The sequence below is a fragment of the Podarcis muralis genome, chromosome 14, assembly GCF_964188315.1.
Source record: "Podarcis muralis chromosome 14, rPodMur119.hap1.1, whole genome shotgun sequence".
Classification (NCBI taxonomy): domain Eukaryota; kingdom Metazoa; phylum Chordata; class Lepidosauria; order Squamata; family Lacertidae; genus Podarcis; species Podarcis muralis.
Genome location: NC_135668.1, coordinates 14,341,074 through 14,368,162, shown reverse-complemented (window position 1 = coordinate 14,368,162; position 27,089 = coordinate 14,341,074). Strand labels below are relative to the sequence as shown.

At 46.7% G+C, this 27,089-nt stretch overlaps 1 protein-coding gene across 1 annotated transcript; it reads right to left on the bottom strand.

The window, feature by feature from the left end:
* Nucleotides 1-486: 486 nt before the first annotated feature.
* HDC (histidine decarboxylase) lies at nt 487-27,089 on the bottom strand. Its single transcript, XM_028706244.2, has 12 exons — nt 26,867-27,089; nt 25,205-25,377; nt 20,184-20,297; nt 17,672-17,794; nt 13,288-13,422; nt 9,882-10,025; nt 8,624-8,690; nt 8,148-8,310; nt 7,958-8,048; nt 4,922-5,020; nt 3,334-3,435; nt 487-1,412 (listed from the first exon to the last, which is right to left on the bottom strand). The coding sequence occupies exons 1-12, from the start codon at nt 26,892-26,894 to the stop codon at nt 660-662; spliced, it is 1,992 nt and encodes a 663-aa protein (XP_028562077.2). The 5' UTR covers nt 26,895-27,089; the 3' UTR covers nt 487-659.

Genomic DNA, 27,089 nt, shown 5'->3' with positions numbered 1-27,089 from the left:
AAATCCTACATGTTCAGCATTTCCTGTCCTGAAAATACCATGAGGAAAATGACATCTGTTGACACTGTAAACAACTAAAAACTTTGGCAGGATTTGAGTAACGTTTGTAATGTGCTAAAAACTAAGGTAAAAATGGATTATTTAAGAAAAATAGATATGTGATGCAATCGAAAAAGGTTGAATATGGAAACCATGGAAGGGTAGAGAGGAGTCTAAGGATTCAGGAAATCCTAAATGCTGATGCTAATGTCTAATGTTTGGATTTAAATGCGTAGTGTAAAACTGAATAAAAAAGATTGTACCAAAAAAACCACACCAATTCTCAAGGGGCCAGTTTTGAACTAATGGCCTCTAGTTGCTGACCCCCTTTTGTTTGATAGCTTACCAACCCACAATGCAAAAATTCCATATGGAAGCAGAGAATCTGGAATGAAACATGAAACGCCAGGCACAATGCTAAATAGTTTTATTTCTCTTTTAAACTTATTAAATATACAGGCTTTTAAAAAAAATAGCACAGAGTCTTCTGTAACTAATATAATTATTTTATATATTATTAGAGAGGGTCATAGATTATTGCGTTGCATGAGAATAAGCAGGCTTTGGTTCTCGCTGCCTCGAGGAGAGGAGGGGGACAGCCGTTGAGGGTGGAGGACTGACTACACGGTGGCCTGTAGAGGGCAGCACGGCAGCTGGAGCCCACACTGAATCGTGCATTCGGGGAAACTGGGCACGCTGTAAAATTTCAGGTGTTTCTTCAGGGCGCTTTTCTTGAGCATCAGTATCTCTCTGGGCAATTGGGAAAGGAGTTTCTCGCTGGTGCAAGGTCCGCTCTTCCCGGGGACCTCCAAGCCCATGGCCTTTGGGTGGCTCGCTTCCCAGAAGCCAGCTGTTGGCACACTGAGAGAGCGAGCGGTCTTCTTCTTGCTTTGAACAGAGAATGAGGGCACTTTGTGGTTGGTGGGGCTCAGGCTGCCTTCTGCGAAGCAGTCGTCCAAATGGGGATCCTCAGGCACGGCGACATTGTCACCGAACAACCACGGAGAAGGGCTCAGAGAGCCTCTTCGAGGCTGCACAGTTATTTTACACGAGGACATTTTGCTTTCTTCTTCCTCCGAGTCAAAAAAGGGAGCAGCACCTATTGATTTTGAAATGGGGCTGGTTATCACGTTGGGAACTTGGACCCCTTCCTCTGAGATGGCGACAGGTTTGGGCGTATGGTGCATGTTTAAGACTTGCAAGGCAGCCTCTTGGACGAGGGCCCAGTCTCGTCGGATGTCTTCTCGGGTTGTAAACTGAGACGTCACAGTGAACCGAATGATGAACTTGTCGTGAACCGTTGCCGGAATAACAAAGAGCTTCCCCGATTTGTTCAGATCTTTTAAGACCTTTTCTGTCATCCAGTTAGGGCCCTGTTTTCAAAAGATTTTGTGATAATCCACGTACAAATTGTTTTCAAAGTAATCATATAATCATAATTTATTATTTATACCCCGACCAACTGGCTGGGTTTTCCCAGCCACTCTGGGCAGCTCCTAACAGAATATTAAAAACACGATAAACCATCAAACATTAAAAACTTCCCCAAACAGGGCTGCCTTCAGATGTCTTCTAAAAGTCAAATAGTTGTTTATTTCCTTGATATCTGATGGGAGGGCGTTCCACAGGGAGGGTGCCACCACTGAGAAGGCCCTCTGCCTGGTTCCCTGTAACCTCACTTCTCGCAGGGAGGGAACTGCCAGAAGGTCCTTGGTGCTGGACCTCAGTGTCTGGGCTGAATGATGGGGGTGGAGATGCTCCTTCAGGTATACTGGGCCAAGGCCATTGAGGGCTTTAAAGGTCGGCACCAAAGAGAGAGGCCATGCAACTGAATACACCAATTCCCATCATAGATTTTGATTAACCCAGGAATCTGGACCAACACCAGTGAAGTCAGGTCTGTGAACTTATGCTTTTTCCTATTAAAAGATGACTTGGTGTTGGGTGTGTATGCATGACAGAAGTTTATAAAGTTATACTTGAAGTGGATAAATTAGGGGATTTTTCTCCCTCACCCATAGCAACTAGGATGTGGAAAGAGCCAGTAACTTAGACTGTATCTGCACTGAGGGATATGAAGCAGCCTTGTTAATGGCCTGGCTATATTCCACCCCCCTTCAGCCTTTCAGTAGAGATCTGATGTATACCAGAGATGCTCATAGTGATTCATTTTCTCCTACGCTCTTTCTTCATAGCTGAATGAACTTTATTACGGTCACAGACCAGGATTAAGAAAAGCATATAGATAAAATAGCAGTTGGGATTTTTGACCGATAATTGTTAGGGCAAATGAGGACAAGGAAACAGGCATAAAACATTCGAATAAAATACAATATTAAACACAGATAATGGATGGATAAAAAACTAATAATTAAAACAGATAAGAGCTAAAAACCAACAAGGACACGCAGTTAAAACAACTGTAAGAGCATAAGAACTAAAAGACTCGCAGATAAGACAACTATAAGAAGCTGCAGAGTAATAATAATAATAATAATAATAATAATAAATTTTATTTATATCCCGCCCTCCCCAGCCGAAGCTGGGCTCAGGGCGGCTAACAACAATCAAATAACCAAATAGTTGAATAATCACACATTCTAAAATATTTCATTATAAAAATTAATTAAAATCAAATTGATGGCAACCAAAATACTGTGCAGGTTGCCAGAGGAGGGAGTCAGGCTGCGCCCTGACCAAAGGCCTGGTGGAACAACTCTGTCTTGCAGGCCCTGCGGAAAGATGCCAGGTCCCGCAGGGCCCTAGTCTCTTGTGACAGAGCATTCCACCAGATTGGAGCCGCAGCCGAGAAGGCCCTGGCTCTAGTTGAGGCCAGCCTAACCTCTCTGAGGCCTGGGACCTTAAGGATGTTTTTATTTACAGATCGTAGGTTTCTCTGTGGGGCATACCAGGAGAGGCGGTCCCGTAGGTACGAGGGTCCTAGGCCGTATAGGGCTTTAAAGGTTAAAACCAGCACCTTAAACCTGATCCTATACTCCACCGGGAGCCAGTGCAGGTGGTATAGCACCGGGTGAATGTGATCTCGCAGCGAGGACCCCGTAAGAGTAAGAGTAGAAGCCTCTTAAATAGAGGACACTCACAACGTTAAAAACTGCTGTGCAAATATGGGTAAAACAGACAATTAAAACAATATACAACACTAAATTTAGAAACAATGTACAACAATAAACTGTCCCAGGGAGTTGACTCAGAATCACCCATAGCTGTTTTTTTTTTGGGGGGGGGGGTGAAGTGGGTTGTTTTAAATTCTAGAAGGGGAACTTTTGCTCTTACCTTTAAACGAAACACAACCAGTCCAAGGTGTCTCTTAGCAGGGATTTCAAACAGGGGATCACTTCTAACCAGTGACTCAAAATATTTGGCCATCTCGGTGCCCTACAGTTTCCAAAAAAGTATAAGCAATTATTGTTTTACAATGATTTTGATTAAATCTTCCAAATTATTACATAACTCCAACCTTAGGTATTCATTTGTTTATTTTTTACACATTGTCTTCTTGACTTCCTGCCCCCTCCTTCCTTGATTTTTTAAATTCCCCCTTAATATCTGCATTAACACGCATCTTCGTTTATTTTTTAAGCCCACAAAATCCATTTTCTACATCCTTCCATTGCTCCTATCTCAAATCCTGCACGTGATTTCATATGAGAATTATAGTTTGATAGGTATAATCCACCAACGGCCTCCATTCTTCTATAAAAAAAGATCACCATTTTGTCCTCTTATTTTAGCATAAGCAATTATCATTTCCAAGAGCAGTGGAAAAGTCATAGGATGCAGAATTAAAAGGAAAACATAATCTTGCCCAGAACCAATGAGACATCCCTGACCACCCTCAAAGCTTTAAGTAATTAACATTTTAACATACAGAAAGGCTGGAGAAACTTTGGGGTACCTACTCACCATTGGCACTTAAAAACTGTGCCTGGCTGCTGGCTAGCAAGCTTGCTTTCCTATCCGACTCATTAGCCAGAGTTCTGCATATTACACAAAATTGCCAACAAAGATGTATATAGAATCATAGAGTTGTAGAGCTGGAAGCGACCACAAGGGTCATCTAGTCCAACCCCCTGCAATGCAGGAATCATTTGCCCAACGTGGGACTCAAACCTACAACCTTGAGATTAAGAGTCTCATGCTCTACCAACTGAGCTATCCCAGCTGGATATATTGTTAGGAGAAATTCATCCAAAACCGCCAAATCCACTCCACTTCCCAGTGGGGAGGAGTTACGGTGGATCCCGTGGCCACCCACTCCCCACCGGGGGTGGGGGACTTTGTGCCCCGTTGCCTGGGGGATCCCGGCCACGTCAGAGCCCCGCCAGCCAATCGGCGGCGAGCCTTTGGGCTCTTGTGGCGGCTAGGCATTGTTTGACCTTGTGTGGGGGAGGGGAGGTGTGGCCATCACCTGCCCCTCCATGCTTAGGGGTATTCCATTAAAGGAACCCGGGGGTGTTGATCTAGTCTGAAGCCCAGCTGGGGGGCTAGGGCCTTGACACGACCCCGACGGGAACACCAGGGGGAGCTTGAGTTGGTGCGCATCGACAGGGCTCCCCCTACCAGTGGTTTACCCTTACTGGACTTCCTGCACAATGGGCAGGAGTCAGATATAGTCAGGTCCAATCAATGCCTAAGCCAATACTGCTCACATTCTGTAATTTCAATAAAGTTGTGGCCAAAATTTGCCCAATAACATAAACCTAATATCTGTGTCCTTGTGTGAGTTATTTCCAACGAGGGGGTGGCTGCGGGGTCTCGACACGCAATGGATTTTCATTAGAACTGAGTGGGGGAAATTAGAAACCAAAATTGACAGATTCGCCCTTGCCCAGTCACACATGTACACCTCCAGTTCACCTACATGTCTGACGTGGTCTTGAAGCTTCTTCACACCAAACGAGCGGATCACAAACCAGAGCTTCAGAGAACGAAACCTTCGGCTCAGTGGGATTTGCCAGTGCTGCAAATCAAACAACAGTCAGAGGTCAGCTAGGAGGAAAAGGTGGAGAAGGGTTGGATGTCGAAACCTGCCAAGGGCACGAAAGCCACATATCTGGGATCCCATTCTGCTTATTGATGGGGAGCAACTGTACCTTGGCAACAGAGAAAGCTCGTGCACCTGTCTGCGTTTCCGATAAAGCCTCTCCTCCTTCCGAAGGGGAGGGTTTGTGACCGGGAGACAATTCCCGCGTCACGCAGGGGGCGTTTGGCCCCCTGCCCTCACCTTCGCTGGCGCGCCACGCCCCACCCCCCAGGGCCACGCCAGTTCTCCCCGCCATTCGCTCCCGATCTACCGCGAGTCACCCACCCACCACTCCCTCTAGGGCGTAGCTTCTCTCTTGGCCTTGCTATGGACCCATGGTTGGTTGACCAGGGGGCCTGGTAGGAGTTTTTTCCAATTGGCAAATTGGCACCGGCCTCGGGTTTTTTCGCCTACCTCGTAGCAATTGTCACAACTTTCTTGGTATTTGGCGGTTAGGCATTGGACTGTGTTGTTGGTGTATGGAAGGGCAAGGTGTGGCCATCGCCTACCCCTTCATTTTTGGATATTCCGTTAAAGGAATCCGGCGGTCGTGGATCTTGTCCGATGCCTGTGTGGTGGGGGGCCATGGGACGACCCTCGGTGACATCAGGGGAGAGCTTATAGTTGTATTTGCATCAACAGGCTCCCCCTACTGGTGGTTAACCCCTCAGCAGACTCACCCCTCTCTGAGTGGGTGGAGTCAAATTATCCGTGGTCCAATGCCTAAGCCAATACCTTCTCACATGCTGTAATCAATAAAGTTGTGGCCTTTTCTTGCCCATTAACCTAATATACTGTGTCCACGTGTCTTCATTCCCCAAGCGGGGATCGGGTCCTCGACTCACAATACACTTCTGCAGCCTTCCCAAACCTGTTGCCCTCCAGTTGTTTTGGAATATAGTTCCCATCAGCCACGGTCTGCATTTCGTGTGCATCCATCCAAACAAAGACCAGATGCCCACAAGGCCTCATTTGAGTTAGAATTAAACAGAGACCGGGCACAGGAATCTCTTCTAGTATCCCCCCGGTAAACAAAAAACAAATAAAAAGTGGTGTCTCCTTCTGAGATCTAGAGATGAAGGGTGGTGTACAATTTTTTTATAAATCTATATCAATCAGGCAAATAAGTAAATATCCCCCTCATGACTGAATAACTGGAGAATTGTATTAGGGCAAAGGCCTTCCTAGCCACAGAGCATGCCCTTCAAACACATTTGAACCCAGTCTATCTTGTTTCAAAAACCAAGTTCCCATATGCGCTACGCGTTTCAAGCACTAGGATACCATTTTAAACAGTCATGGCTTCTCCATCCCCCAAAAAAGAATCTAGGAACTGTGGTTTATTAAGGGTTTTTGTTAGGAGACCCCCCTATTCCCCTCCCAGAGGTGCAGTGCCCAGAGCAGTTCAACAATCAATTCCTCTTCCCAAGAGTGCAACTCTCTGAGGGGAATAAGGGTCTCCTAACCACTCTCAGCACCCTTGGGTAAAGGTAAAGGGACCCCTGACCATTAGGTCCAGTCGTGGACGACTCTGGGGTTTCAGCACTCATCTTGCTTTACTGGCCGAGGGAGCCGGCATACAGCTTCCGGGTCATGTGGCCGGCATGACTAAGCCACTTCTGGCAAACCAGAGCAGCACACGGAAACGCCGTTTACCTTCCCGCCAGAGTGGTACCTATTTATCTACTTGCACTTTGACGTGCTTTCGAACTGCTAGGTTGGCAGGAGCAGGGACCGAGCAATGGGAGCTCACCCCGTCACAGGGATTTGAACCGCCAACCTTCTGATCGGCAAGCCCTAGGCTCTGTGGCTTAACCCACAGCACCACCCACTCTCAGCACCCTTAACAAATGACAATTCCCAGGATAATTTGATGGGAGTCATATGTCACATACTAATATGTGACATATATAAGACTAATGTGTGACTAATATGTCTTCCAAAGCAACTACTCTATTCCGAACTTAAAAATGGAAAGCGTAATGCTGGGGGTCAACAAAAGAGGTTTAAAGACTCTCTCAAGACAAAAAAAAAGTAGTATAAACACTGACAACTGGGAAACGCTGGCTCCAGTTGGAGAACAGCCTTTACCAAAGGTGCCATGGACTTTGAAGATGCTGAAACTCAGGACAAAAGGGAGAAATGAGCTAAGAGGAAGGCATGTTTGACAAACTCTCACAGTGATCAGCTCCCACCCGGAAACCTATGTCCCCACTGTGGAAGGATGTGTGGATCCAGAATTGGCTTCCACGGCCACTTACAGACTTACTGTTAAAACTGTGCTCATGGAAGACAATCTTACTCGGCTACGAGGGATCACCAAAGAAGACTAATATGTAAGAACTATCGTATTTTTCGCTCTATAGGATGCACCCGACCATAGGATGCACTTTGTCTTAGAGGGGGAGAACAAGAAAAAAAAATTCTCCCCCTCTCTGCGCAGCGTCCCTTCAGCAAAGCGACAGGAGAAACGGAGCCCCTTCCATTTCTCCTCCTGCTTAGCTGAAGGGGCACCTACCCTTCAGCGAAAGGAACCCGAAGCCTCCGGAGCGCAGTGGGATCGCTCCCACTGTGCTTTGGAGGCTTCGCGTTGCTATCGCTGAAGCCAAGGAGCCTGCATTCGCTCCATAAGACGCACACACATTTCCCCTTAATTTTTGAGGGGAAAATGTGCGTCTTATAGAGTGAAAAATACGGTACTAATGATGGTGATGATGTATGTTTCACCTAAGGAGGTAAATAATTTTGGGGGGATTTCTCATGGGAGAAAAGATAAAGGAGGAGAGAATCAGCCCCCCACTGCTATTTTTCAAACACACACAGAAATCTGGTGTCTGGCCTACAAAAGCCCCCTTTTGCATTCAGTTTACTCACCATGAAGTCCGTGGCTGACCCCGTGTTGGGATGTCTGAGGTAGATGGGATTAACACTGAAGGTTTGCTGCAGCTTGTTTTTATCCTTGATCCTATACAAATGGGGACCAGGAGGGAATAATTGGTCATTGGGGGGGAATTGCAGAGACTTAGAATTTCACGTGTGTGCAAGCTTTGAGCCTCACACTCACCAGAACGCTGTGCAGTCGAAGTGAACCATCATCCATTTGGAAGGGTTGAAGGTAAAAGAATCTGCGTATTCTATTCCAGTCAAAAATGTTCTGAATTCTGGGCAGAGAAACGCTGTCCCAGCATAGGCAGCATCGACATGAAGCCAGAGTCCCTCTTTAGAACCTAAAGAGCAATTGAAGGTGATGTTTGAGAAGGTATAGAGATGTACTGAATGTTCTCTGTCTGCCCTTGCACCGGCAGATGACCGAATTTAAAGGCTGCACAACAACGAGATCTAATGCAACAATTGCATTAGTGGAAGCTTGTTGCGCAACAGTTGATTCCTGCGCAACAGTTGATTTCTGTGCAATAGCTGATACTTGCACAAGCTGTTGCATTGCCATAAAATCTAGAATCAGAGATTTGCTTGGGGAAAAGTTTGGTCACCATCTAAGACTTGTTATAACGCTCCCTTTTGAGTATTGAGACTACTTACATATGGGTCCCAGCTCCAAAAGGCTGTCAAAAGCACAGACTCCAGTTGTTCCGAGAGTTGCACAAACCTAGACAAAAACAGGGAGTTGTCAAGAGAGCACAGCAGAACATCCAAAAACACCAGAGACACGAATTTATTGGTTAACAAAATGTCCACTTGCAGGACGGAGATAAGTCGGCCATCAGCTTTCAGGGAGTTGAAGGCAATGCGGGAGAGACATCATTGCTCATGGGGTGACCCATGGCAGCTGCTGAGAAAACAGGTTTTGCAAGTGTTAGAAAAACCTGCACAACTTGTTTTAACCAGAGATGGAAAGAATGGCTGGATATGTTCTAAACAACGTCAGGGCTTCCACAGCCTTCAGCTCTGAAAAGCAAGTGTTCACCTGTCTTTCTTCAAACATAGTTTTATGCTCCTTAAAGAAGTTGCTGTTCTAGCTGTCTTTTTTTTAAAAAATGATATTTATTAAAGTTTAACAATTACAAAAAAGAAAAAAAAACAATAAAGAAATTACAATACTTCAAAAGTAAAAAAAGGGAAAAATACAATAAAAGAACAATACAACAGATCAATAAAAAGAGAAAAAACAAAAACATTTAAAAACAAAAACATTTTTAAAAGAAAAAAAACAGATCCGATATTTTCATATCTTTATCTTTCATTTACTTATTTCCTCGACTTCCTCACACCTCCCTTTTTTGTATTCTAACTCAATTAGCTGTTTCAGCAAATCCTGTCCCTCTTTCTCAGATTTTGTTCTATAATTTATCTTGACACAGTTTACCCTTAAATTTTACACTTAAAAAACCCTAAAAACTTAGGACTTATTTAAACTTATCTCCTTATAGCATTTCTACTAAAGCCAAATAGTTTCATTCCAACATTTTCCTAAGACTCATTAACTTTACAATATTTCTTTAAATAAATTCTTAAACTTTCTTCCAATCTTCATCCACCGTCTCTTCTTCCTGGTCTCGGGTTCTGTCAGTCCTTTCTGTCCATGTCTATCTGTCTGTCTGTCTGTCTGTCTGTCTGTCTGTCTGTCTGTCTATCTGGTCCAGTATCTTATTCTGGTCCAATATCTATCTGATCCAATATCTTATTCCCAGATGCCTCTGGGAAAACCTCATGCAGAAACCAAGCACAAGAGCACACTCCTTCCCAGAAACTGGCACTTGGAAGCAATACTTCAACCAAGGAAGTAGAGAAGAACCATCAAGGCCAATAGCCTTCCAAGTATATAGAGAACAAAACTTACAAAGATGGGCACCAGGCCACGGCTTCTGTCTTCTTCAATGGCTTTTTTCAAGGTTTCTCCTCTCAAGGAAAAATTTTCATCCACAGGAAGAAATCTCATCTTCACGAGGGAAATTAAACCCGCCTTTTCTACTGAGGAGTGAGCCTGAGAAGACAAGCAAGGAGATTCCAGGGACTCAAGTGCTGGTAATGTTGGTCAAGAGGAGCCCACACTACAACAAGATTTAGTCAATACAATTACAATTAAGTTTGGCTGAAGGCCTGAGCAGATTTGTCCTCGGTGCATATATTCAGCCCATATATTTTAAAGGATAGGTGTTGTTCGGTCCCAGCTCCTGCCAACCTAAGCAGTTCAAAAGCACGCCAAAAAGTGCAAGTAGATAAATAGGTACCACCCCGGCAGGAAGGTAAACGGCGTTTCCGTGCGCTGCTCTGGTTTTGCCAGAAGCAGCTTAGTCATGCTGGCTACATGACCCGGAAAAACTGTCTGCGGGCAAACGTTGGCTCCCTCGGCCTATAGAGTGAGATGAGCACCGCAACCCCAGAGTTGTTCGCGACTGGACTTAACGGTCAGGGGTTCTTTACCTTTACCTTTATGCATCCTTCTTTTTCCAAAACTGACACCCCTACACATGCAGGCCTTCATCAAAAACACGGGGCACTTCCAGACTGTTGATAATTTTGAGTGGCATCCAAACTAAATTCATGTTGCACAATCAGAGTTGATCGGGAAGTCGTGCACAACAAACTCACTTCCCCAACAGATCAGACTTTTTAATGATGAGGAACATGTGGGTTAAGGCATGGATGCATGCAGTGGCGTAGCGTGGGGGGTGCAGGGGAGGCCGGCCACACCGGGCGCAACATGGGGGGGGCTCGCACTCGCAGCTCTCTGCCCCTAGCTGGCTCTCTCTCTCTCTCTCTCTCTCTCTTCTCTCACTCACTCACTCACTCACTGCAGTGCTGGCTGTGCGAATCCGATCCAAGCCGCCGGGTCGCCGCCCACTGTGGAGGGGGGTGTGCCAGGCATGCCGTGCGGTGCGGAGAGAGAGCGAGGGTTAGGGGGCGCAAATTACTTGCCTTGCCCCGGGTGCTGACAACCCATGCTACGCCACTGGATGCATGGTAATTTAACCTCATTGCAAACAAATCAGAATGAGTGCCCACTGCTTCGAGTCCTACCCTCTGGAGTAGCAGAAAACAATTTTGCTCCATCTTCTGTGTAGCAGCCCTGTAGATATTTGAAGGTGGCTATCATAACATAAAAGTTTCCTTTTATCCAGGCTAATTACCGTATTTTTCGCACTATAGGACGCACTTTTTCCCCTCCAAAAATGAAGGGGAAATGTGTGTGCGTCCTATGGTGCGAATGCAGGCTTTTGCTGAAGCCTGGAGAGCGAGAGGGGTCCGTGCGCACCGACCCCTCTCGCTCTCCAGGCTTCAGGAAGCTATCCCAAGTCTTGCAAGCCCGGCGGGATGTCCCGCGGGCTCGCAAGGCTTGCGGGCAGCAGCCTGCACCCAAAAGCTGGGGACAGCGGGGAGGCGCAGAGCCGCCACCCCGCTATTCCCCGACCTGTTCTGGAGGCTGGCGGGGGGAGAAGCAAGCCTGCTTCTCCCCCCCCCCAGCCCCACAAGCTCGGGGGATAGGGGGATGGCGAAGCGCCGCCATCCCGCTATTCCCCGACCTGATCTGGAGGCTGGGGGTGGGAGGAGCAAGCCTGCTTCTCCCCCCCCCCCAGCCCCACAACTTCCAGATCAGGTCGGGGAATAGCGGGATGGCGGCGCTCCGCCATCCCGCTATTCCCCGACCTGATCTGGAGGCTGGGGGTGGGAGAAGCAAGCCTGCTTCTCCCCCCCCCCCCAGCCCCACAACCTCCAGATCAGGTCGGGGAATAGCGGGATGGCGGCGCTCCGCCATCCCGCTATTCCCCGACCTGATCTGGAGGCTGGGGGTGGGAGAAGCAAGCCTGCTTCTCCCCCCCACCAGCCCCACAACCTCCAGGCTTCAGGAGAGCCCCACCGCCAGCCCCACAAGCTCGGGGGACAGCGGGAGAGGCGCAGGGCGCCCTTCCCGCTGTCCCCCGACTTGGCTAGAAGGCTGGCGGGGGGAGAAGCCTGCTCCTCCCCGTTGCCAGCCCCGCAAACTCGGGGGACAGCGGGAGAGGCGCAGCGCGCCTTTCCCGCTGTCCCCCGACTTGTCTAGAAGGCTGGCGGGGGGAGAAGCCTGCTCCTCCCCGTCACCAGCCCCGCAAACTCGTGAGACAGCGGCAGGGGCGCAGCGCGCCCTTCCCGCTGTCCCCCGACTTGGTTAGAAGGCTGGCCCAGCCCCGCAAACTCGGGGGACAGCGGGAGAGGCGCAGCGCGCCATCCCGCTGTCTCCCGACATGGTTTGGAGGCTGGCGGAATGCTTCCTCCTCCCCCAGCCCCGCAAGCTCCCAGAGCGATGCCAAAGCTGCGCGCAGCTTCGGCATGGCTCTGGGTCCCGTTCTGGGGGAGGGGGAAGCTCGGGCTTCCCCGCCCCAGCCCCGCGCCTGGCGGGGGGGGAATAAATTTTTTTGCCTTTATTTCCCCCCCCCCCCAAATCTAGGTGCGTCCTATGGACCGGTGCGTCCAATAGTCCGAAAAATACGGTATGCCCAACTCCTTCAACCATTCCTCATAAGGCTCGGTTTCCAGACCATTTATCATTTTGGTCGTCTTCTGCACTTATTACCAATACAGTGGTACCTCGGGTTACATACGCTTCAGGTTACATACGCTTCAGGTTACATCTGCTAACCCAGAAATAGTACCTCGGGTTAAGAACTTTGCTTCAGGATGAGAACAGAAATTGTGCTCCGGCAGCACGGCAGCAGCAGGAGGCCCCATTAGCTAAAGTGGTGCTTCAGGTTAAGAACAGTTTCAGGTTAAGAACAGATCTCCAGAACGAATTAAGTACAGTGGTGCCCCACAAGACGAATGCCTCGCAAGACGAAAAACCCGCTAGACGAAAGGGTTTTCCGTTTTTTAGTTGCTTCGCAAGACAAATTTCCCTATGGGCTTGCTTCGCAAGACGGAAACGTCTTGTGAGTCTTGCAATTTTTTTCGCTTTCCCCCCCTTTTTCTAAGCCGCTAAGCCGCTAATAGCCTTTTAGCCGCTAAGCCACTAAGCCTTTAATAGCGGCTAAGCCGCTAAACCGCTAATAGCGCTAATCCGCTAAATTGCTTCGCAAGACGAAAAAACCGCTAGACGAAGAGACTCGCGGAATGGATTAATTTCGTCTTGCGAGGCACCACTGTACTTAACCCGAGGTACCACTGTATCCTGTCCTTAAACCATGACTGTTTAAAGCAGTACGATACTGTTTTAAATGTATAGTCCAGGTGGGGCCTAACTCATATACACGCAGACACACACTCTCATTTACCTGATCTGAGGCATAAGCAATGAGACGAGAGTTCAGAACAGAATCGTCTGCACCTGGCTCAGACTCCTTCATTTCCAGAATTTTATTCTTCCTTGCAGCCAACAGAGCAACCAAGGTTGATTCACTAACTGTGCTCTGCAGAAAGAAAGAAAGAAACAAACAAACCCTCTTTTATTATTAACAGCAACCTATATCACAAACGGTCTGTATAGTTAAAAGGTCCGTATAGTTAAAGCCATGGTTTTCCCAGTAGTGATGTATGGAAGTGAGAGCTGGACCATCAAGAAGGCTGATCACCGAAGAATTGATGCTTTTGAATTATGGTGCTGGAGAAGACTCTTGAGAGTCCCATGGACTGCAAGAATATCAAACGCATCCATTCTTACGGAAATCAGCCCTGAGTGCTCACTGGAAGGACAGATCCTGAAGCTGAGGCTCCAGTACTTTGGCCACCTCATGAGAAGAGAAGACTCCCTGGAAAAGACCCTGGTGTTGGGAAAGATGGAGGGCACAAGGAGAAGGGGATGACAGAGGACGAGATGGTTGGATAATGTTTTCGAGGTTACCAGCATGAGTTTGACCAAACTGCGGGAGGTAGTGGAGGACAGAGGTGCCTGGCGTGCTCTGGTCCATGGGGTCACGAAGAATCGGACACGACTAAATGACTAAACAACAACAACAACAATATCACAAACACACACAGGTATATAGGAAGCTCTCTTATATACCCAAGTCCCTTCTAGATTGTCACTATTTTATGGGTGCGATTCAATCGCAAACTGGTATATTCAATCTACGCAATTAAAGTGGATTTGGCACCTTCGCCCCATTAACTCAAGTTTCGATGGGGAAATGCACTGCAAAAGTGTTGAATAACAATTGCTCGGCCTCAGAGGTGGGGAACCTTTTTCAGCCTGAGGGTCATATTGACTCCTGGGCGAAGTACCGGTAAGCTGATTGAAAGCCCAGAGCAGCACGTGTGCCCCGTGCCCAAGGGTGGGGCCAGCCGCCTGCAGGGCGAGGCAAGCTGCGGCAGGACACTCCGTGGGGCCTCTAAGGAGTCTGCCTGCCTCCTCCCACTCAGCCACCCTACAGCTGAGGGGGAGGCGGTGGGCGGACCGTTTGGGGCAGCGCGGAGCCTGCAGGCACCCAAGCCACCACGTCACTCCCAGGAGAAACGCGTGGCTCAGGTGAGCTGCAGGCCCTGCGGTGAGTGCCGCCCGGCATTTTGTCATCCCCCTCAGTGGTGACACCCGGGGCGACCTGCCCCACTGCACCCCCCCCCTTCCTCTGCCCCTGCTTCTGGGTAGCCTTCCCAAGGCACATGGCAATGGCGACTGGGACCAGAGGCCAAAGCAGATCATTTATCACCTGTCTAGTTATTATTGAATAAAAGGTAAAGGGACCCCTGACCATTAGGTCCAGTCGTGGTCGACTCTGGGGTTGCGGTGCTCATCTCGCTTTATTGGCCGAGGGAGCCGGCGTACAGCTTCCGGGTCATGTGGCCAGCATGACTAAGCCGCTTCTGGCGAACCAGAGCAGCGCACGGAAATGCCATTTACCTTACTGCTGGAGCGGTACCTATTTATCTACTTGCACTTTGACGTGCTCTCGAACTGCTAGGTTGGAAGGAGCAGGGACCGAGCAATGGGAGCTCACCCCGTCGCGGGGATTCGAACTGCCGACCTTCTGATCGGCAAGTCCTAGGCTCTGTGGTTTAACCCACAGTGCCACCTGCATCCCTGTTATTGAATAGGACGTCCCTATTTTCACCAGAGAAATGTTAGAGGCTAGGAGCCCCCCCCCCCCTTCATGCTCCCTGGGCGACTCCTCCTCTGCTCTGGGTGGCTGTGTGAAGCATAGAGGCTCCTCTGGGTGCTTCAGCAGAGCTCCTTGCCAAGGGCGCAAGCAGTGTCAGATTTATGTATAAGCTAAACAAGCTATAGCTTAGGGCCACACTCTCTTGGGGGACCCCAAAAATTTTAAGGAAAAAAACCTGGATGTACATTTCCAAAATATAAGATAAAAAACAAATAAAATAAAACCTACATACAGCAACGGGGATGTGGGTGGAGCTATGGGTTAAACCACTGAGCCTAGGACTTGCCAATCAGAAGGTTGGCGGTTCGAATCCCCGCAACAGGGTGGGCTCCTGTTGCTCGGTCCCTGCTCCTGCCAACCTAGCAGTTTGGAAGCATGTCAAAGTGCAAGTAGATAAATAGGTACCACTCCGGTGGGAAGGTAAACAGCATTTCCGTGCGCTGCTCTGGTTCGCCAGAAGCGGCTTAGTCATGCTGGCCACATGACCCGGAAGCTGTACGCTGGCTCCCTTGGCCAATAAAGCGAGATGAGCGCCACAACCCCAGAGTCGTCCACGACTGGACCTAATGGTCAGGGATCCCTTTACCTTTACAGCAACAGTATTTTGTGTTGTGTAGGCTCCTATGATGTATGTAACGGGCCTGGCCTGCTAGCCTGCTCCCTAAAATATCACTGGTTTGCCTACATTCTGCATGGACTGGTTGCATGGCAACAAGCGCAAATGGCTTTAATTACCTATTAGGTCCATAAATGACCATATAGCATATATTCAACAAAAGAAACAGCAACAATTTGTTGTTGACAAAGGACAGCTGGGGCCCCATTACCTTCAGTAGCTTAGGGTCTCATCCAACCTAAATCTGGCCCTGGGTGCAAGGGAGCCTAGGTTCGCCTCTGTCTGGAAGTGATACAGGTCAGGCTATTTAGCTCAGCTAAAGCTTTCTGAATAGCAGCTGGCTGAGGTTTTTCTTGCCATCTACATCCTAGCCATCTCCTTTTTTTAACTGGGAATTATCAGGGATTGAACCTGTGACTTTCCACATGCGGAGCCTGTGCTGTGTCTCTGAGCTACGGGCTCCTTCCGCTAGAAAACTGTACCTTGCTGTTTTAATCTACAAACTGCTAATTCATTTTGTCCCCACTGCAGGTTGCAATCTATGAATCATTTCATCGTAGGCCAATGGTGACACCTACTGTTTGCTCTAAGAAATGATATTAATCTCTCTCATTTATAATCATGCTTCTTTTTAGAAAAGACTATTTATGTATGTGACCACGGCTGTGTGGATGTTGTTGGTCCAGAGATGGAAAGAAGATAAAGTCCCTACCAAATAAGAATGGCCAAACAAGTTGATTGATTATGCCGAAATGGCTAAAATGACCGGAAGAATCAGAAATCAGGAAGACCAAAATTTGTATAAGGAATGGGGGAAATTTATAATTTATCTTAAAAGCCATTGTAAATGGTTAAAATCCATTAGTAGGATTGGAATAACAGTTGCAGTTTAATGGTGAATTTTGGACACAATGGAGAGGTAAAAGATTTGGATTATTATAAAAGATGCAGGAGGAAATGACTGACAATAGGACCCACAAAGGGGAGGAGGGAAGTCCGGGAGGTTCCTTGGAATCTTTTTTCTATGTTGTATGTTGGATATGTGAGTGTAAAACTTTAATCTGAAAAACCAAATAAATATATAATAATGCTTCTTTTTTGTTTGGGGCGTGTCACAAACTATTCCCCTGTAGAAGGATGTAAATCAATTTTGACATGTCCAGACAAGACGGTAGAACAAGAATAGGGAAATGATGTCTATGGCCATACTGTTAGAATTCCTGCTCCATGACTGCAGTCATGGGACTGTTGTCTATCACATGATGGTATATGTTTTGACTCCACAGAGTGGGATGTGATGGAGACAGGATGTTTGTGTTACTGTGTTCCGTGAAGTGGGACTATTGCCCTTTGTTCTTTCTCTTTGCTGTCTGATGCTAGAGAGAGAGGGAGCCATGTTGCAGTGCTCCGTGTGTGTTTATATGTAAATAAAGTAGATTAGCCAAAATGCTGAGTTGCTGAGCTCTGTTACGCAAGCTGCGCAAACTCTGTGGATCCCTAAGTGTGTTGGTTGGCATCGGTCGTTGTGATGTTCAGGCAGAAGAAAGCTTTTGAAGCTCCCGAACGATCAGGAGGGAGAGAACATGCCAGTCGGGCATGTGTCTCTACCTGGGTCCTACTCAAGTATAGGCCAAGCTCCTGACACATACTACCCTCAACATGCTCGATCTTGTCTGATCTCAGAAGCTAAGCAGGGTCAGGCCTGGTTAGTACTTGGATGGGAGACCGCTGTGGAATACTGGATGCCGTAGGCTTTAAAAAAAAAGATCAGGGAAATGGTGGCCCTCCAGATGTTGATGAACTCGCATCAGCACTGACCATTGGTCATGCTAGCTGTGGCTGATGGGAGTTTTGGAGTTCCCCAGGTTCTCCATCTCTTGCACTAAAAGTTGTGAGCGTGTTCAGACTAAAACCAAAGAAAACACACAGCCCTCCTGAGCTACTTACCTGCAGGATACCTCCGCCCCTGCTGTCCGGATGATGATGCAGGAAGAAATTTGGGAGACCTAACATTTGAGCCAACCAGTCCATCACGTTCATTTCCAGTTCCGTGCAAGCTGGGCTGGATGCCTGCAAGTGTGAAAGAGATACAGGATGAGGAAAAGAATCTCTTTTTACTGGGTCAAAGCCTACCGATGAACGAATATGCATTGTGTAGGGAAAGGGAAGCTGCTAGACCTGCAGCCTCCTCGTGAGTAGGGATGCTTGAATCTCTCAGTTTCAGCTTCTCATTTTTTCCACTCTTAATTTCAGCCCTTCACATTCCCACAGCAGCTTGTGGTTTGTTTGAAATCCCTGTGAAAACTCATCATCATCATCATTTTAGTGCAAATTCTCCTGGCATGCACATCTTTGTATGCAAGTTTTCCTCACATGCATATTTCTGCAAAGCAATTTCCCTTAATATGATGGGTTGTGGGGTTGTTGTTTTTTTGCATATTTGTGATTTTGTATGTGTTTTGTTTAGCTGGAAAATTGCATTGTCACATTTGGAGAAGTGCAAATTTTAAAACATCCATCTATGATTTTTTCTTATCTTCATTAAGATTTAATTGTATTAGTTTATGTAATTTATTTAGATTTCTGCTTTTCTTTCTAATTTTTTTCTCTTTTCTTTTTCTTTTCTTCTTTTGCACTTTGTAACCTTTTTTTTCTTCCTTTCACGTTTAAAAGTTTTGATTTGTATGTATTTGCATTATAACTCAATAATAATATAAAAAACATCAGGGCATTTCTGTTTGCATATCAGAGCAAATTAGATAAGATTGCGTTAAAATGAAAACTACTGGATTTCTTCCCCAACCCTATCTTACAAACCTATTCTGTTAAAACACTTTGCATGACTGCCCTCTGGTGTTAACATCATGTACTACTAAAAAAGGTAAAGGTACCCCTGCCCGTTCGGGCCAGTCTTGCCAGACTCTAGGGTTGTGCGCTCATCTCACTCTATAGGCCGGGAGCCAGCGCTGTCCGCAGACACGTGGCCAGCGTGACAAGCTGCATCTGGCGAGCCAGCGCAGCACACACGGAACGCCGTTTACCTTCCCGCTGGTAAGCGGTCCCTATTTATCTACTTGCACTTTGATGTGCTTTCGAACTGCTAGGTTGGCAGGCGCTGGGACCGAACGACGGGAGCACACCCCGCCGCGGGGATTCGAACCGCCGACCATGCGATCAGCAAGTCCTAGGCGCTGAGGTTTTACCCACAGCGCCACCCGCGTCCATGTACTACTATGGTAGAGGAAATCTGTAAGAAGCTGTTTTGCCTAAGCAAATAAGCGCTTTAAAAATAATAATAATAATATGTTTTTAATAAGATTTTCCATAAGTAACAAGTATCACTGAAGATTGGCTTTAATTGGGGAGGGGGCTGCCAGTGAGTGGCAGAAATACTACTTGTGTTCAGCCCAGGTAGGAACTGACCCTGAATCTTTTTCCCAAAGTGTTTCTGCAAAGGTAATGAATTTGGGAGGACTTGTATTAAAGGGATGGCCTGGGTTGCGGAGGATAGTAATTTTGGGAAATAAATTAATTTAATATGACTTTACCTAGAGGTGATTTAGGGATACGGAATAGGGGTAACAAAAATGGAACTGAAATGATTGATTTTGAGCAGGGACTTGTTGAGAAATAATTTTTTAACACCGCAGCACAAACTTTTCTTTTAATATCCAACTCCCACAATATTATTATTATTATTATTATTATTATTATTATTATTATTATTATTTAGATTTATATATCTCCCTTCATAATAAGATCTCAGGGCGGTTCACAGAATAAAATGCAGGATAAAAATGTAAAGGTAAAGGACCCCTGGACAGTTAAGTCCAGTCAAAGGCAACTATCAGGTGTGACGCTCATCTCGCTTTCAGGCTGAGGGAGCCGGCATTTGTCCACAGACAGCTTTCCGGGTCATGTGGCCAGAAGGACTAAACTGCTTCTGGTGCAACGAAACACTGTGACGGAAACCAGAGCGCACAGAAACGCCATTTACGTTCCCGCCGCAGCAGTACCTATTTATCTACTTGCACCGGCGTGCTTTCAAACTGCTAGGTTGCCAGGAGCTAGGAACGAGCAACGGGAGCTCACCCTGTTGGGGGGATTCAAACCGCCGACCTTCTGATCAGCAAGCCCAAGAGGGACAGTGCCAGTAGGATGTCCTTGAATTGGCTTTTCATAAATAGGGGGGTCTTCAGTAATTAGCTAATTGGGAACCCCTGCTGTAGAATATCAATTAGCTAAAGGCCTAGTTGAAGAGAAGACAATATCTCAGAGAGGCAATGATATTATAATGCCAGCCATGTACATAGGTAGTTAAATGTAACAAATGTTGATATAATAAATGTATATTTAAAAGGTTAATCAGGTACAAAGTCTTTCAGAAGTCGACAACCATGATTTTGTTGAGCAGCATCAATTCAGCATGAAAACTCCCAAGAAAAGCGGTGTCATTTACCCAGGTAAATCCCAAGCAATTAATGGCGTCTGCCAGCATGTCGCCCAGGAGTGAAGGCCAGGAGGTGAGAGCCGGAAAGTAGGCATGCATGTGTGGACTCTGCCAATGGACAACCTGGGTTAAAAACAAGAGTCAGGAAGCTAATAAGAGGGTGAGAAAGGGTTGATTACTGCAGAAAACGAGAGAAAAGGAGCAAAAGGTTACCTTAACTTGCCCTCCAACATTTCTCACATGAAAATAATAATAATAATAATAATAACAATAATAATAATAATAATAATTAATTTCTACCCCATCAATATGGCTGGGTTTCCCCAGCCACTCTGGGTGGCTCCCAACATCATCATCATCATCATCATATAAAACATCAAACATTAAAAACTTCCCTAAACAGGGCTGCCTTCAGACGTCTTCTAAAAGTCAGATAGTTATTTATTTCCTGGACATCTGGTGGGCAGGTGCCACCACTGAGAAGGCCCTCCTCTGCTTGGTTCCCTGTAACCAGGGGCGAACGAAGGCTAACCGAGACCCGGGGCAAGGCAAACCACCGGCTGCGCACGCGTTGCGCCACTACGTACGACACATGAATGGCGCCGCGACGTAGGGTGCATGTGCGGCGTCACTATGTACAGCACATGTGTGCGACACTGCGCATGCGTTGTATGTAGCAGTTTGCTGCCGGTGCTGCTCGAATGCTGTATGGACGGTGGCGGGATCCTCTGCTCGCCGCTGCAGCCACAAACGGAGGATCTTCCACATGCAGCTGCGGCAGCGCGATAGCTGCTCATGCCGCCATGCCCAGGGGCAGTGGGGCGAGCACCCTTCTTGTCACCCCCCCACACACATGGCACCTGTGCACACTGCCCCCACCCCCTTGTGATGCCACTGCCTGTAACCTCACTTCTCTCAGTGAGGGAACCACCAGAAGGCCCTCGGAGCTGGAGCTCAGTGTCTGGGCTGAACGATGGGGGTGGAGACGCTCCTTTAAGTATATCCGGAAGGCATAGCTGTCAACTTTTCCCTTTTCTTGCGAGGATTCCTATTCGGAATAAGGGAATTTCCCTTAAAAAAAGGCAAACGTTGACAGATATGCCTGAAGGGACATCCTATTAATTTTACTACAGTGGTACCTCGGGTTACACACACCTCAGGTTACAAACACTTTGGGTTACAAACTCTGCTAACCCAGAAGTAGTACCTCAGGTTAAGAACTTAAAATGAGAACGGAAATTGTGCGGCGGCGGCAGAGCGGCAGTGGGATGCCCCATTAGCGAAAGCGTGCCTCAGGTTAAGAACGGTTTCAGGTAAAGAACGGACCTCTGGAACAAATTAAGTTCTTAACCCGAGGTACCACTGTATTTATACCCGGCCAACTAACTGGGCAGCCCTAGACACTCTAGGCAGCTTCCAAGAAATATAAAGATACATGAGGACATTCCGGGATCAAATCAGAAACCAGGACGGCTTCTGTAAATCCAGGACTGTCCCTGGAAAATAGGGACACTTGGAGGGTCTAAAGCAGAGAGCCACACCTGCAAATGCCCTCTCTGTTGTTTCTAGTGATGTTCTATCTTCTGCACAGTTAAAAGGATTCGTGTGAAACCTACAGCTTCGTTCCATGTCGCTCTTGGCTGCTTTTCAAAGCTCCCTGCCTACTTTGCAAACTCCACCCACTTTGGCTTTGGCCCTGCCCGCTTTGGGCTGTGGCTCCACCCACTTTGCAAACTCCACCCACTTTGGCCCTGCCCACTTTGGGCTGTGGCTCCACCCACCACTGTCATGCAGATTGCTCCCCTGCGGGAAATGCAGTGTTTGGCAGGTGATAGGGGAAGTTGTCTACCCCGGAATTAAAGGCACAAGATCTTTAACTACCCCAGGTTGTTAGACCGCAAAGGGGGGAGGACTGCAATCCTCGCCGAGCGCATCTCAGATCTGATGGAAGCATCTGGGCATTTTTTTTATTAATGTCAAAGGAAATAGAAGAATGTGGGACTGGTAGATAAATGTCTCACTAAAGCAAAACCATTTATCTCAACGAAACATGCCTCTTCAGAGGAAATGGAAACCCATCCATAAAGAGGAAGCGATACAGAATTTCAAAGAAGAAAGCTATCACAGTACAGTTTTCTTCTTGTTTATATTCATTATTCAGTTTATATTATTATTATTTTATTCATTATTCAGTTTATATTCAGTATGTCAGCAGGAATATGCAGATGACCGAATCTGCAACCTTGGCATTATAACAAATGCATTTGTTAATTTTGCAGCTACTACTATCATCATCACAAAAATAATAACGACTGAGTATTGATACCACGGAGGGGACGCGGGTGGCACTGTGGGTAAAAGCCTCAGCGCCTAGGGCTTGCCGATCGAAAGGTCGGCGGTTCGAATCCCCGCGGCAGGGTGCGCTCCCGTCGTTCGGTCCCAGCGCCTGCCAACCTAGCAGTTCGAAAGCACCCCCGGGTGCAAGTAGATAAATAGGGACCACTTTATAGCGGGAAGGTAAACGGCGTTCCGTGTGCTGCGCTGGCTCGCCAGATGCAGCTTGTCACGCTGGCCACGTGACCCGGAAGTGTCTGCGGACAGCGCTGGCTCCCAGCCTATAGAGTGAGATGGGCGCACAACCCTAGAGTCTGGCAAGACTGGCCCGTACGGGCAGGGGTACCTTTACCTTTACCTTATTGATACCACACTTTTCAAATGTTCAAAATGCTTCATGTACCTTACCAAAAAAAACCCCAGCAAGGTAGGACAGCATTATCTCCATATTGCAAATGCCAGAGTCTGACAGATTATTAGATGATGATGATGATGATGATGATGATGATGATGATAATAATAATAATAATAATAATAATAATAATAATAATAATAATAATAATTTAATTTGTATACCACCCTTCATCCACAGATCTCAGGGTGATTCACTACATAAAAGCCACAAAATACATAGTAAATATAAGAACCAATAATCCCTCCTCCCACAACTCATTTAAAAGGACATCGGATGTGAACCTGTGAAAGGCCTGGTTGAAGAGGAAAGTGTTTGCCTGGCACCTAAAGGTGCATAATGAAAGCGCCAGACAAATCTCCATGGGGAGAGCATTCCACAAATGGGGAGCCACTGAAGAGAAGGCCCCGTTTACTCAAGAACCTCCGCTAAATTTGTAACCGAAGTTAGACTTCATTTAGAGAACTTCCAGCCCTGTCCCTCTGAAAACCGGGCATTTAAAGAACCTAACTCACATTGTAATACAAATTTAGAACTAAAGTACCTCATAAAAGTGCGAGCCCCAAACCAACCATAATGGTAAACATGATCAGCATACAGTTCAGTGAGAACAGTAAGATATAATATAAATTATGAGACTCCAGTAGCATCAGAAATGCAGAAGCCCATAAAGAGCTTCATTCAAGAAAAAGCAGCTGAAAGCACATAGGCAGGGAAATCTCTAAGGCTGGGGTCAGCAAACTTTTTCAGCAGGGGGCCGGTCCACTGTCCCTCAGACCTTGTGGGGGGCCAGACTATATTGGGGGGGTGAACGAATTCCTATGCCCCACAAATAACCCAGAGTTGCATTTTAAATAAAAGCACACATTCTACTCATGTAAAAACACAGATTCCTGGACCGTCTGTGGGCCAGATTTAGAAGGCGATTGGGCCGGATCCGGCCTCTGGGCCTTAGTTTGCCTACCCATGCAATAAGAGGTGTGTGGCTGGGGGGAATCATATTTTGAGCCTCTGTCTCCTCTTTATGGCAAGGATGGTGATATCCTCTCCTTTCCCCGACCCACAATTACTTTTTGTTGCTGCTGCTTTGGATCTGGTAGTTTAGATCTCCTCTGCTTTACATTTTATTTTTTTCTTTTGTCGCTGCTTCAGAGGTCCTCCACCTCCTCCCTCCCTGGCTTGCTCTAGGAAGGGAGGAGATGGCGAGTCTTACCAGGTGGGCAGGAGGGTTGGCGAAGCAGCCGGGTTGCCAGCCACGTTGGCCGGCAGCAGGTGCAGGCACCCCGCCCTGCAACCCTTGGCCCAGGGCAGATGATGATGATGATGATGATGATGATGATGATGATGATTTATACCCTGCCCTCCCCAGCCAAAACCAGGCTCAGAGCGGCTAACATCAAATGTATAACACATTATCATGAAATCAGGCAATCAATTAAAAGACTTTCTCACCAGAGTGGTGCATGCTGTAGTTACCTTCCGCTTGGACTACTGCAATGCGCTCTATGTGGGGCTACCTTTGAAGGTGACCTGGAAACTGCAATTCATCCAGAATGTGGCAGCTAGACTGATGACAGGGAGTGGCCTCCAGGACCACATAACACCGGTCCTGAGAGATCTGCATTGGCACCCAGTACGTTTCCAAGCACAATTCAAAGTGTTGGTGCTGACCTTTAAAGCCCTAAATGGTCTCGGTCCAGTATACCTGAAGGAGCGTCTCCACCTCCATCATTCAGCCCGGACACTGAGGTCCAGCACTGAGGGCCTTCCGGCAGTTCCCTCCCTGCGAGAAGCAAAGCTACAGGGAACCAGGCAGAGGGCCTTCTTGGTAGTGGCGCCCGCCCTGTGGAACGCCCTCCCGTCAGATATTAAGGGAATAAGCAGCTATCCTATTTTTAAAAGACATCTGAAGGCAGCCCTGCTTAGGAAAGTTTTCCATATTTAATGCTGTATTGCTTTTAACACTCGATCGATTGGGAGCTGCCCAGAATGGCTGGCGAAACTCAGCCAGATGGGCGAGGTGTAAATAATAAATTATTATAATATTATTATTGTTAAATGCTCACCAGGCCCAACTGTTTCTGCTGAACTTATATGAGCCTGTGAGAAAAAATGGGAGGCTGCTTTCATGCAAGTTCTTATTAAAGGGGAGAGATGCCCCTGTTTGCCCTTCCTTTAGGAACAATCTTCCAAACAGGTCCTTAGAATTGGGTCTCAAGGAAAGACTTGTGTAGGGGATGAAAGCAGGCCACAACTGCTGTTGCATCTCACTAGAAGTCCTTACCCCAGGCATGATGATCTTCTCAATGTCTTTAAAGATGTTGTCCCAGCTTTCTGGCTCGAAAGGAGCGCTGTCTGGCAGCTGGTCTCTCATGTAACCAGGCTGCACATCAGGAGACACCCGTCTCTCCCTAAGGCTGGTCAGGTACTGGCAAATGTAGTCCACCATCTCTTTTCCTAGAAGAAGAAGGAGTTGTGAACTCTTGAGACAGCTTTTCCTATCGATTTCAGGGTCAGTTCACCCTTACATGCTCACCACTACGGTATCAAAACAACGACTTGCATGGGTGAATCAGCCACTACCAATTAATCGCCGCAAACGGAGATTTCTTTCGATGTCGCCTGATGTCAACTTCGCAGTTTTTCTGATGGAGCCAGAGTTCTCACAATGCTGTTCTAGAAGCCATGAAACCAAGGAGGTTTTAAGCCTGCAATCCTTACACCTGCTTACTAGGGTGTAAGCTTACTCCTGAGGACTGCATTGCAATCTGACGTGTCCTTATCTATCAATAAAATTGATTGAACGAAAGGCTTGCCAATTAAGGAGGAATGGCTTGTGAAACTGATGGAATATGCTGAAACGGCGGAAGTGACTGCCAAATTAATAAGAGGACATAACAATAAAGTGTTTAAGTAGGATTGGAAATCGCTGGTGGAATATCTATCAAATTATCACCAATATATGAAGTCACAAGCAGGATTTGAAAAATGAGCAGTGGGTTACTGAAAGATTTGATGCTAGTGGGGTTTAGATAATAAAAATATGTGTGTTATAAAACAACTGGTAAAAAAGAGTAAAAAAACCAACATCAGGAAAGGAGGGGTGAAGGAAGTAAAGAAGAAACTTTACATGTTTAAAAAAAAGGGTATATGATGACAAGTGCTCTGAAATATAGTTGGAGACTTAATAAAAATGATAGGGGGGGGGATTAAATTGGTTTAACGCAGTGGTGCTTCCGAAGAAACATACATGAGATAACCTTGTAAAGGAGGGATGAGGAACTGGTGGTCTTCCAGATGTTACTGGACTTCAGGTCCCATTGACCCTAACCATTGCCAGTGTTGGCTGGGGCTGATGGGAGTTGGAGTCCAAGGCTGCAGTCCTCTGCACATTTATCCGTAAGCCCTGTGGAACTCACTGGGACTTGCTTCTGAGTGGACCCGTCCCACAGCACTTCACCACATGTCGTGTACTGGTAGTCTGACTGAATGGAGCACTTTTTCTTATTAGGAATAGCAGATGTTGTTTCACCTTTCTTTATTTTATAGTATGTATGTATGTATGTATGCATGCATGCATGTATGTATAATTAGACAGATAGATGCAGATGGATGAATGGATAGATAATGTTTTCATAGCATTTTTGTCAAAATCATAAAATGATACACAATGTAAAAACAAAAGTACAATAAAAATCCGAGCATGTTCTAGAAATCATAATGGATTGCATCCAATGTTCTGCTAAGAGGAGACCACTGAAATTAATGGACACAACCAACTTAAGTCACATGAAATAATAATAATAATAATAATAATAATAATAATAATAATACAAAACAACAACAGTAAACATAATCAACAACAGCAACGTAAGCACCATTTGAGTTTATAAAGTACTATTATAACCCGGTGGGAATTCCAGCAAGACTTCATCCATTTACTCACCTCTTTGTCTGTATTCCTCTTGGTCCATGATTCTGCTTTCTTAAGGAATCTCTTCTCCCAAACTGAGTTGCGGTGTGAGTGGATAAGTGGGTTGCAGACACCTCTGCCTTTTCTCATCTGATGCCCATCCGCTCTCCATCCCTTTTTATACCCTCCTTTATCTGCCAGCCATGGTAGATTGCACGTCAGCAAGTTATTAGGAAATGATGACTCCCTGCCTAAC

What these genes read in the sequence shown, in the direction of transcription:
- HDC (XM_028706244.2), bottom strand. Translation starts at nt 26,894, where the DNA reads ATGGACCAAGAGGAATACAGACAAAGAG. An exon ending in TTGCTTATGCCTCAGATCAG is followed by an intron (nt 10,026 to 13,287) that starts GTAAATGAGAGT and finishes TTGTCTTCTCAG; the next exon opens with GCTCACTCCTCAGTAGAAAA. An exon ending in TTCGACTGCACAGCGTTCTG is followed by an intron (nt 8,049 to 8,147) that starts GTGAGTGTGAGG and finishes CCATTTGTATAG; the next exon opens with GATCAAGGATAAAAACAAGC.